Here is a 12,713-nt window from a genome sequence, read left to right on the forward strand (position 1 = left end):
CTTCCTTTTGGGAGCCTCCTGCTCCCACTTCAGGCAAGAATGGGCTTTTTCCAGGCTTTTTTGTTAGATGCTTGAGGACCTCGGGGCCCCTGGAACCCACAAGACAAACTGTAACTTGGGGTCAGATCTTGTATGCCAGGTTCAAATTTTACAGGGTAGGTGCCACCGTGCCAAAGTTTGATATGACTACCCTCTCGTGAACCATGGCCTGAGGAACACCCCAGAAAGTCAGTCTAGTTCAAGAATAGGCTAGAAAGATGACACACAGGAAAAATAAAAATTCAGAAAACTCTTTTTTTTTTTTTTTTTTAAGAAATAAGGAAGGATAGCACAGAGGAAAAACGGACACAGAGTGAGGCCGAAGCAAGGGCCGAGTAGGGAGGGAAAGCCACGCGGACAGAGCCCGAGTGAGGATATGGCTGCCACTAAATTCTGAATCCACTAATGACAGTGGAGGTTTGTTAGGGGCCAAGCCCATGGAAGTTCTGTAATTGAGTTCTCGTTCTAGGAAATGTGTCTGAGTTTTTCTTTCTCCATCCCTGAAACTTGGCTCCCAAGGAGGGAGGACTTTTTGCAGAACTCAACACAAGGTGGCGCCAGACACCCGCGGACTTAATGAGGTCCCCCTTCCAGGTGGGCGCCAGAAGCTTTGCGAAAGTTCCCTGAAGGGATCAATCAAGTCAGTCCAGATTCAAAGGAAATGGAGAGCTCTGAATCCACAGAGAATTAGCCTACGGATAAAATAAGGCACACAGAAATAAGATATATATATACGTATATTATATATATATATATGATATATATATTATATACACACACATATATATGTAAAAGATGGGGAGAAGTAGCACAGAGGCTAAACAGACAAACTGAACCTACGAAACCTCTGTAAAAGGAAAATAAAGGCACGTCCCTGCGAATCCCTGGCAGGCCAGGAGACGGGCAAGTGCAGAAGGCCTGGAAGTGAGGAGCAGCCAGTAAAGGGGCTCTTGCAGATGTCCTGAGGGGATAGAGTCGCAGCTTGGGCCAGGGACTGGTGGCAGTGGAGAACAATGCCTTCTGACTGAGGTATTTACATTCACCAGTATTCTTCATTGACATGGTGAGTCAATAAACCCAACATGACTGCATAACAAGACTCAATTGAAATGCATTCTATTCGTCTTTTCTGAGAATTCACTGTACTAGCTTTGCTCTTTTTATGGGTTATTGTGGGCTCATGACATTTCAAATGTGCTGATGTCAGCCAGTATTCTCATTTTGATGCTCACACTGGCCCAACTTTGGCCGGTGGGGACCCTTTTAGCTTTCAAATGCCCCGGTTATTTCAGGGTTTGCTTCTGGCCCAGCAACGTGTTAGGTGTTCTGAGATTGCCTCATAGTCTTCTGCCCCAGACCAGACATGGGATCAGACATTGTTCCAAGAAACCCTGGTTCCTTTTGGGAGAGAAATAGCATTAAGAACCATAATGTAGGCATGAGGGTGCATTATGTGCGTTATGGGGTAACATTGCTACTGGGCCATTTTGATGGGGAAAAAAAGCCAGAAAAGAAATATATTTTAATTACATGTTTTACAAAGGCATGACTTCATATTGATATGCTCAATTCAGTTCTAACAACACACTGCTCCCACTCAAATTTGTGCATCTACAGTTAGCCTTCCCTTTCACCAATCTTGAAATCTAGGTTCCTATCAAAATAAACATAATTATTTACTTGCTCTGACAACTTAAGAGAATAGTTCCAAAAACAAACAAAAATACACTATCAATAAAAATAGTACAAATACTAAATAAAGTTTTTGTTTTGGACTGCAGACTCCTAAAGATTTGTTGCCAAAGTACTCGGTTCTAGAGCCACTTGTAATCTCCCCACCTCGTGTGGCTATATAAGGATGGAACTGAGAGATAGTTGTGGTCCACTCGTTTCCATTCACTTGCACTTAGAGGAAGCTGCAACCTGCCCCCACCCTTCATTTTCTGCTCTACCTTTTCATTTTTCATAGGACTTGTACACTCCCAATATACCAGATCATTCACTTTTAAAAAGTAATTGCTATCATTATTTGGTTTTGTATTATTTTGCTGTTATTCTTTCCCCTTCCCCCGGTGGAAATGTAAACTCCATGGAGCAGGGGGGTTTTGTTCAACTGGACTCTGAAAGCTGTTCCCTGAGGACAGGGCTGAGAGAGCTGGGCTTGATTCTGGGGGCAGGGGTTTTCTACAGGGTTGAGTGCAGAGATGCGCAGTCTTCCTGTTCTGTTGTAGTTATTAACTGTGCCCCTTTTCACTCCTTAAAGTGTCATAGTTTAAAGAGCCAGGTGATGTGGGTAAAAGGAGAGGAGGCCTGGGGAGTCAGGATATAAACACTCCAGGAGGGAATAACCAGCTGCAGAGGAGGGAGCCCCTCTACTATGGGGAACTAGCTCAATCTCTAATGCATGGCTGGACCTCAGTAAATGCATGTTTAGGAACTGGGAAGACAACAGAATAATAGAGAGAAATTTTTATATACATATATATGCCAGCAGGAATGGATAAGCATTGGGGCAAATTGTGAGAGGCACTCAAGCAGAGGGAAATCAAGGGTGATTTCTGGGTTCTAGGCCTGGATAGGTGACAGAGGGATAGCAGTCCCAGGGCGGAGGGGCAAGGAAGTGGGATGGGGGAGAGTGATGACCAGGATAGTGGTATAGCCTTTATTTTTGCACACTGAAAATATGTTCCCAGTTTAGGCTAAATATAAAATTAACACATACTCTTCATGAAAAAGCCCAACAACACAGAAGCATACATGATGGTACTAAGGAAAAGATCTTCAGCACTACCATCCTTCTGGAGAGCCCACCCTCTGGCTACTTGAGACCCCACCAGGAAGAGAGGGGGTTGTAGGCCTCTATCTTACAGGAGAAACACCTGGTTGAAGTAGTTAGATTGTCCCCACCTCTGGGCTGGCTGGAAGGGGCCCAGGAAGTTGGTGTGGAGACAAACCAACTCAGAGGCCCCAAAGCTGGGGGCTAAGAAGGGAGGCACAGGCCTTGCCCATCAATCCCTTCACTTCTCAAGAAACTTCCCTCTCCATTCCTTCTCTAACCCTGATTCTTTTCCTCACCTGGTAGGGAGAGGGGAAGGAAGAGGCTTCCAAAGGTGGGTCCTGGATGAACATGCTGGAAGGGGCTGAGGACAGACACCCTGAGTGAGCTATCTTAAGGAGGAGAGGTACCCAAAGGGATTTCCTGTGGAGCACCGTGACCAGGTGAGGCTTTGGCCAGCTGCACCGGTCAGGGTTCTCATGAGGCCAGAAGCTGCCTGCCACTCTTTCCCTGTCCCATCTCCTACGTCCTCTACCTGGGGTCACCCCCACAACTCCTGACCAATGGTGGCCTTCAGGAGCCTCTCACTTTGATGATGTAACTAGAACACCAAAGATCACTTTTTTGGAAGAAACCAAAAAGATTACCCAAGGTGACCCCTTTCTCTTTTTAATTCTATACTTTAACAACTCTACAGGTGAAAGGAACACAGCAAACACCACATTTATTATCGACATCCTTCTGTATTCTCTCCTCGAACACACACATTCTACCTGCTGCCTTCAGTGGGCATATGTTATTTACCCTTTACAATATCTCATGTATGCACAGCACGTCCCATTTTCCACGGGCCTGTGGCCTCCTTCTAGGGCATGTATTGTAGAGCTGGCTGAGCCATTAACCCCCGCACAGGCATTTGGCTTGAAGTGAAGTCAACACTGTTGTAGCCAGCCTTCCTTTCCTCATCAAGGTTTCCTCTAGGAAAGTGGGCTCTCCAAGTCAACTGGTGGAAAGAGTTTTTATCATTCTCATTACAATTTTTATCCTGCTCTGCAGAAAAGTTGAACCAATCACAATGTACAGTACTGCCAGTTTCCCAAAGCTCTGCAAGTGCCAGATATATATAGTGGTTTCACAGTTGTATGGTTAATTCCCCCATTTTACAGATGAGAAACTGAGGACCAGAGAAACCAAGCTACTTTCTCCAGGGTCATTCAGTCAGTGAAGGGCAGACAGACCTAGTTCTAGAGGTCTCATCTCCTGACCCCCCTCAGTGCTGTGTCTGCCAAACCAGTCTGCCTCTGACAGTCGCCTCTAGACATGGACACAGCAGGCTCTTCTTGCTTTCCTTGTCCTTTGTTGGTGGTGGAAAACAGCTACAGGGCCTTCCCCCTCATGGCTCCTGTGCCGTGCCAGTCAGATTCTCAGTTTCAATGGAGACCTTCCCCAGCCTGCTAGAGCCAGACCCTGAAGGGTTCCTCAGAAGACAGCACGGCTGTGGCACAGGCTTCCACCTCTTCCCTCCTGCAGCTGATTAACTTCTGGGGTGAATTGGTTATTTTCTGGAAAAAAAAATAATTTTCATCACTATTCATTAGAGGAATGGTAGCAGCAATAGGGTAGTAGCCACAATTACAGAGAATGTCACAGAAATCCCAGCTACTTGGTTAACTTTCAAGCAGCAAAAAACCCCAAAGGCAGTTCTAATCCCTGGTTCAGGGGCTTCCAACATTGACTTTGATCATCCCCCAGTTCAGTGACCGGCAGATCTCTCAGGGCCCTGATATGTCAGTGTTCCTCTCTCTGGGACGCTGCCCCACAAAAGCCCAGAAGGTAATTCTGGTCAAAAAAATCTAACCTTCCAGCAGAGAACTCTGAAAATAATGACCTGGGGTGAGATGCTCAATGTACAGCACATGGCAGTGTGCCCAGTCCAGAGATGGGACTCCATAAACAGGAGTCCCTTCCCACTCATATTCATGTTCCTACCATCTTCTCTCAGCAACCCCAATAAAAGGCAGGTGTCAACATTTCAGAGAGACTCTCCCCACTGTTGCTAGCCTGCTCACCCCCACCAAATTCATTAGGTTCTTCTACAGTTCTTTCCCATGGCCCTTCCTGTCATCACTCCAAAGAGAGGCACATGGACACAGCAAATAGGCACAACGGGTTCCTCAACCTCTGTCCTGGGAAACATTAGCTTCATGGAGCCAGGGGCCCTTGATCCTTGTTTGTAAAGAGGCGGCTGTGGAGCTCAGGCCTAGTGTTCATGAGCAAATAACAGGGAAGGACCACATACACACAGGGTTCACTGAGGGGGAGTGTCAGTGTGGAGACCATAACTCACTGCTGCTGTTCTAGTCAGATCCTTAGGATACCAGCCACCTAAATCTGCAGTCATCCTATTTGATTATTTTTTTAACTTTAGAGAAGTACTGTCCAATGGAAACATAATTTGAGCGATATAAACAATTTAAAATTCTCCAGTAGCACATTTTAAAAAGTAAAAAGAGGGCGCCTGGGTGGCTCAGTTGGTTAAGCGACTGCCTTCGGCTCAGGTCATGATCCTGGAGTCCCAGGATCAAGTCCCGCATCGGGCTCCCTGCTTGGCGGGGAGTCTGCTTCTCCCTCTCCTGCTCCCCGCTCTTGTGCTCTCTCTCTCACTCTCTCTCTCAAATAAATAAATAAAATCTTTAAAGAAAAAAAAGTAAAAAGAAACAGGTGAAATTAATTTTAATAATGCATTTTATTATTAAAATAGTATTTAACTTATGATCTATATAAAAACATTAATGCTTTTTTTAAAATCCGTGTGTACTTTACAGTACATCTCGATTTGGACTAGTTACATTTCAAGTGCTTAAGAGTCACCTACGGATAGTGGCTACCATATTGGACAGTGTAGTTCTAGAACATGAAAGTAAGACACATAATCTCAGAAGTTCAGAAGATGTAAAACTATTGTCCCATAGGTTAGAATAAACTTTCAAGCAAGGTTCAGTTGATTTTTTTATTTGAATTACTTTTCAACATTTAAAAAATCAGGAGATCTCTCATAAATGTTTGGATTTCTGGCTTCTCATTTAAAACTTGGAGATCTGGTGGGGTGCCTGGGTGGCTCAGTCAGTTGGGCATCTGACTCTTGATTTCGGCTCAGGTCATGACCTCGGGATCATGAGATCAAACCCTGCATCAGGCTCTGCACTCAGTGGGGAGTCTGTTTGGGATTCTCTCCCTCTCCCTCTGCCCCTCCCCAACACACACACACTCTCTCTCTCTTTCTCTCTATAAAATAAATAAATAAATCTTAAAAAAAAAAAAAAAAAAAAAACCTTGGAGATCTGGTAGCATTGGCTCACATTTCCTATTAGCAACATGCTAGAGCTGAAAAACAGCTGCCTTCTTCAGCTGAAACATGTTTGTCATGGTCCCTACCATTTCCCCCTATCCAATTATGTTCACTGCGGTGCACGCTTTGTGTGTGTGTGTGTGTGTGTGTGTGTGTACCTCTCTGGGCCTCAGAGGCATCAGAGCTCACAAACTCTACTTTCTATGAAGTACACAAAGCCAAACCTGGGATGACCCACTGAAGAATGACTAACTTGGAGCCGTCTTTATACTTGCTACCTACATTATAATGGAATGTGACAGCAAAAAGAGAAAGAATAAAGTGAGCCACAGCAAGGAAAGGGAGACCCTTTAGTACCAAAGCCTCCATCCCCATAAAGAAATGATGGATGAAAGACAATGAAAAGAAATAATACTTTAAAATAGGGACTATACACTGAGCATTCTTGATGTAATTTTCTTTGCATATATATCTTTGCTCTAGACTATTACTTGGTAATATAAATTTGAATGGAAAGAAAATCTTAATGGTGTATTTCAGAGTGTAACCATCACCAACCGTGAAATTATAGATGTAGACATAAAATGTTTAATCCAAACAGATAAATTAAACACACACTCAATAGGGATTTTTGAAGAATTGTCAAGGATTTCCACTTGGTAATTTCCCATGGTTTAATTGGAAAGATGCATGGGTTTTGCAAGGATGGCTGGAAGTTACTTTTTAATACTTTGGAGGATTATCTATAACTAAGGTAAATGTTGCAGTGCAGCTAGGCTATGCTAAAGTCAAGGCTGAGGCAGAGAAGGAGTAGTGGTGACATACAGCTCCAGAATCTGTTTGGGATTTAATGGACACTAGTGATCAATTTCTCATACAGCATTGTGGGAAATACATATACTCAGAGAAATTGTCCACTTAAAAAATTGAGGGAGAAACAATAAAAATTAAAAACCTTATGGAAAGAAATGCACATAGAATAGACACTAGAACAATGTAGGGAGGATGGTAAGGAGAACAGAGAAGCAAAAGGTAGTCAAAGGTAGTGGTATCTATCTCCAATGGATGAAAGTGGCCACACACTCTTATAGAATATCCCTATTTCTGGTCCCCTCTAAAATTGTTAGGTTTTCTCCAAAAGCTATGTATAGGGTGTGGCTCATAATGTATTCGGATCCCTAGGAGCTCTTGCCATTTAAGGGCTCTTCTTGTGCACCTGAAATTCTATAAGCAACTGACCCTTTACATGGTTCTCTCCCTGGCCCTTTGCTCTGTCACTCACTATGGGTCCTGGAAGGATTCTACTGCCCCTGACCCTGAGGTAGGGAGGAACTTCTGCTGAGCTGCTGAATGTAGACCCAGAAGAAGAAAAATGAGAGAGGGTGTTAGGAATGGAATACCCTGTGAATAGAGGGTAAGCATGAGGAACAGAGTTGAGAGGAAAACCATAAAAGGTGACTAATTGATGGAGTTCAGCTAAGGAAGGCTGAATTTTTTTTGCCACATGTGGAAAAGAAGAGCTGTGACCACCTCAGCCAGGGATGCTCCACTCCCATTATCATTTTGGGTTGGTCCAGGACCTCTTCTTTGACTCCAGGGTGCTGCTTCTACTTACAGTGGAGGAGCACCAATCAGACCAATCCTCCTACAGATAATAACTTTAAAAACTGATCAAGGGGTGCCTGGGTGGCTCAGTTGGTTAAGTGTCTGTCTTCGGCTCAGGCCATGATCCCAGAGTCCTGGGATCGAGCCCCGCATTGGGCTCCTTGCTCAGTGGGGAGCCTGCTTCTCCCCATCCTCTGGCTTGTGCTCTCTCTCGCTATCTCTGTCTCTCTCAAATAAATAAAGAAAATATTTTTTATTTTATTTTATTTTTTTTTTTTAAGATTTTATTTATTTGAGAGAGAGAGAATGAGAGACAGAGAGCATGAGAGGGAAGAGGGCAGAGGGAGAAGCAGACCCCCTGCCAAGCAGGGAGCCGGATGCGGGACTCGATCCCGGGACTCCAGGATCATGACCTGAGCCGAAGGCAGTTGCTTAACCAACTGAGCCACCCAGGCGCCCCAAGAAAATATTTTTAAATAAAAATAAATAAAATAAATAAAATAAAAACTGATCAGAATATAAAATTAACTTCCTTAAGTCGCTGGCAAGCAACCAAAAGTTGGCACTTGGTAGGAGGTAACATCACTGGGTGAGTTTCACAGTTCCTTGTCTGAGGGCAAGTCTGAGGTGCCACAAACAGTGACAGATACAGGTACAAACACAAAAGTTAGAAAGTGAGAGGACCGGGGTTAAGTGTTAATGAACCAAACATTCCAATTAAATGGCAGAGATTATTGGAATGGATTTATTTAAAAAAAATTTTTTAAGACCAACATATGCTGCTACAAGAGACATACTTTAAATATGAGGACACAGATACGTGTCGAGTAAAGATGTGGAAAGAAGATATGCCACACAAACAGTAAACAGTGCAGAGCAATACTGATAACAGGATAAGGAATATTGCCAGAGATAAAGAGGAACATTTCGTGATGATAAAAGACTCAATTACTGAAGAAGACATGTCAACAATGTATGCAACCAAAACAGAGCATCAAAATACATGAAGGAAAAGTTGACAAACGTAGAAACAGACACATCCACACTCCTAGTTGGAGATTTTGTTGTCTCCCTCACAATGACTAACAGAACCATACCAAAATATCTGAACGGGATTATCAAACACTTTGACCCGACTGATATTTATAAAACACTACTCCAACAAGTGCAGAATACACATCCTTTAATGGTCCTGGCAATTTTTAGCCCTGGGGTTCTTGGCTGAAGGGGAAAAGGCCCGCCCTGCCCCGCTGTGTTCACACCATGGTGCCTTCATGGTTAGCAGTGAACCATTTAATCATTCAGAGTGGCTGGCAGGGCGCTGATGAAATGCACATTGGTAAGCAATTATGCAAGAGGAAAAATGAAATGAGTCAATGTACGTAAAGCCTTAGAACAATGCCTGGTGCTTAACTCTGCCCTAGAGTCGGCTAAAGTTAGGACTACATAGAAGCGCTGGAAAGAAACAGAGAAATGACATTAGGATAACAAGGTGAAGGGGTGTCCTGGAGAATGGGTCACAGGGAGGATTACTCCCCCATGCAGCAAGAACATGGCACTCACTCTCAGGGCCATGCGGATATCACAAGAGTGACTCCTTCCAGCGTGACTCCAGGCTGATAAGGAACTACAGGCAGTTCTGAGTCTAGTTGCCTCTGAGACGCCGACTGCTACCTCCCTCTTCCCAGGAGAGAACTGTGAGAAATCCCTGAGGTGACAGGGATGGGTTTGTTTGTGTTTGGTTTTGCTCAGTTTTGTTTTGTGCTGCTTTATGTATTGAGGTCTAGGGGTGGGTAGAGGGCACAGGAGGTAGGAAAATGGAACAAAGGGAGCTGCTGGAGGCCTGCTTTTGCTTTTCTCCCACCCTGGGGTGGGCACAGGACCTACCTGCACTGGAGACTCAAACGTGTGGCCCAGTGCCCACAGTTCATGCTTCACACAATACACTTTGCCCTGGGAACCAATGAGGCTCTTGGCGTATGAATTGAATATGTTGGGCTGGAACATACTACTGGATGTAGCTGCTGTTTTAATTATGGCAAGGAACCAAGAGTCCTTGCAGGCCAGTCTAGAACAGTAAGGCTGCGCGTGACTCTCGAAATGCCGAGCATCCCGGCTGGCGTAACACACCTGCTCTCCTGGCTGTGCCAGGTCCTAAGGGCAAGCATCAGTGGCCTGACGGGAGCCTGAGGACGGTCACCACTCCCTGGAGAAGGGGGTTCTCTCCCAGCCCCACTGATTAGAAGTGAATTTCTATAAATCCTCTTCTCTTCTCTTCATGCAAAAGCTTGTAAAGCCACAGACTAAGGCTCAAACCGCATCTGGTCAGCGTCATGCCAAAAGGAAAAAAGAATACCATTACCAAGGTGTCGGGGAGCACCACCACGGGGCAACAGGAGTTCCGGAGCAGCCGCCCCATTTTCCAGACGGAAAGGGGCACAACCACAAGGATCAGCATGAAGCCAACAAACGCAAACAGGGCCAGCACCAGGGGGAGGGTCTCTCCTAGAGGTGAAAAGATGAGGGCAATCTTAGGAGACAACAGTGAAGATGAACTCACCAGTCCTGGCCTGTCTCACTTTCCTGGAGCTGGCTCTGCATGTCGGCTGAGATGGCAGATGCCAACATCCTGAGATTTGATATATGCCTTAGTGACTAAAATTACCACCATTAAAGCCATTTTTTTTTAGAATTCAGAGGAAGGCATTGTTTCCAGAAAGCCCCAGGGGAGACTGAACTCTTGTTCTTGGGAAGGGAAAGGGAGTTAAGCCACTGGCTGTGTTAGCATGAACCTCGGTGCAGCTGCCAGGAGGAAGGCAGAGGGCCAGGGCCCCGGCAGGATGAGGGGGAGGGGCCGGAAGAGAACAGCACCGAAGGGAGCTGGGCGGTAACTGAAAACAAAATGTGTTTCACAATTTGCTCTTGGCATTGACTCACATTGTGGAGGAGAATCCTGACTTCGGAAAACAGTCACGTGGTAACTGCGAGCCATCAAGCCCCTGCTAATTGTTATGTGACTTACCCCAGGTCACACAGGCAGCGCTGGCTCCAAAGCCCAGGGTCATTCTACTAAGTAAATGTATCGGAAAGTGCCAGGTGTGAGCATCTGGAGATGCAGAAGGGGTGACCGCTTACGTCCCCATCTTGCTGTTCTATGTAACGTGGAGCAACTCCTGCAGCCCCTGTAGGTCAGACTACTCACCCACCATGTGAAGGGCGCACGGCCAAGGAGGCCGCAGAGAAGATGGTGGTATCACATAGTGGCCGGGGGCACTGTGCTTTCTCTCAATGCTTTTGGAAGATACTTCGGCAGTACCCATCAAGAGATAAACAAACGTTCGCACCCTTTCATTTACTCCTCTGAGTGGCTTCCAAAAAATAGTTTCAAGGAAGGAAACAATTATATGCATAAAGCAGTTCCTAGCAACATCTGGATTAGGGCAACAGCCTCCCAACCAGTCTCTGTCCACCCACAGCGGCATACCTCCACCTCCAGGCATGCTCTGGTGTGTTTTGTTCATAGCACGTCCCACCAAGTGAAACTATCTCATTTGTTTACTTGTTTGTAGCCTGTCTCCCCAGCGAGAGGATAAGCTCCTATGAGGGCAAGGACTTCCCTGCTGCATCCCAGTGACCAGGCCAGCATTTGGCACACAGTCAATGCTCAATAAGTAGTCACTGAATGAATGAATCAATCAACCAAGGAACATCATCATCATGACCTAAAACATAGAAATGATCTAAATACCCCCAAATAGGAGATGATTTAATATCTTATAAGACATCAGCACGGTAGCTCAGGAAGTCAGCTATTAAAATGGGAATTGGGATATAACCCAATTTGTTCACCACGGCATGATATAGTGGCAAGACTGGAAAGCACAGAATATATCTGTTAGTAGGAGGATGGTTGCATCTATTTTGGCACATCGATAAATTCACTTATTATGCATCTTCTTTAAAAAATGAGGTAGATCCACATGTACTGATATGAAAAGATGATCCCAATATACTTCTAAGTGAAAACAAGTAAGGTGCAGAATGGTAAGCACAGTACAGTCCCATCTGTGCCTGTGAGCATTGGTATCACACAACGACGGGAGGATTAAATGTCAAACCTGTCAGAGGAAACCTCCTGCGTGGTGTGGGGGAGAATGGAGAACATGCACCTCTCACTTTACATACTTCTGTGTTGTCTGAATTATTTTTTTAAGATTTTGTTTATTTATTTATTTGATAGAGAGAGAGCACAAGCAGGGGGAGCAGCAGGCAGAGGGAGAAGGAGAAACAGGCTCCCCGCTGCACCCCTGTGTTGTTTGAATTCGCTAACAAACTTGACCTAAATGATTTTTTTTAATTTTTTTTTTTAAGATTTTTATTTATTTGCGAGAGAAACAATGAGAGACAGAGAGCATGAGAGGGAGGAGGGTCAGAGGGAGAAGCAGACTCCCTGCCGAGCAGGGAGCCCGATGCGGGACTCGATCCCGGGACTCCAGGATCACGACCTGAGTTGAAGGCAGTCGCTTAACCTACTGAGCCACCCAGGCACCCAACCTAAATGATTTTTAAAAGTAGCATAAAATAGTAATCAGAAAATCCATGTGGAAATATGATGGATGTGATATTTGTGAAAAAGCAAGCACAGAGTGTGTGTGCAACATGACTACAGTGTGTGTCTATACATGGACGGTGATGGAACAATCACACCACCTTGCAGAGCAGTCTGGGAACAGCGGTCCAAATTCAAATGTGCATGCCTCTGACCAGGCAGCTCTACTTCCAGGAATTTATCCTTCAAATATATACACACCAGCAAAATGATCCATATACAAGGTAATTAATTAAAGCATTGCCTGTAAGAGCAAAATATTGGGAAAAAAAGAAACGCCCACCAATGAAAGACTAGTTAAATTTGTTATCCATCCATACAACTATATACTGTGA

At 44.9% G+C, this 12,713-nt stretch overlaps 1 protein-coding gene across 3 annotated transcripts in view; it reads right to left on the reverse strand.

Moving 5' to 3' along the window:
* Positions 1-3,468: 3,468 nt before the first annotated feature.
* IL20RB (interleukin 20 receptor subunit beta) overlaps positions 3,469-12,713 on the reverse strand; it is a 41,181-nt gene continuing 31,936 nt past the window's right edge. For 2 of the 3 annotated variants that reach the window (XM_045903706.2, XM_064587429.1), the window contains exons 6-7: positions 10,132-10,274; positions 3,469-4,377 (exon numbers count right to left, since the gene is read on the reverse strand). In XM_045903706.2, coding sequence (XP_045759662.1) covers positions 4,270-4,377; positions 10,132-10,274 — 251 coding nt within the window. In that variant the 3' untranslated portion in view covers positions 3,469-4,269. The remainder of the gene's footprint in view (positions 4,378-10,131; positions 10,275-12,713) is intronic. The other variant, XM_064587430.1, reaches the window with a different exon arrangement.

Source organism: Mirounga angustirostris, unplaced genomic scaffold (assembly GCF_029215605.1).
Source record: "Mirounga angustirostris isolate CCGP_5_RB_7025 unplaced genomic scaffold, mMirAng1.0.hap1 SCAF_1, whole genome shotgun sequence".
NCBI lineage: Eukaryota > Metazoa > Chordata > Mammalia > Carnivora > Phocidae > Mirounga > Mirounga angustirostris.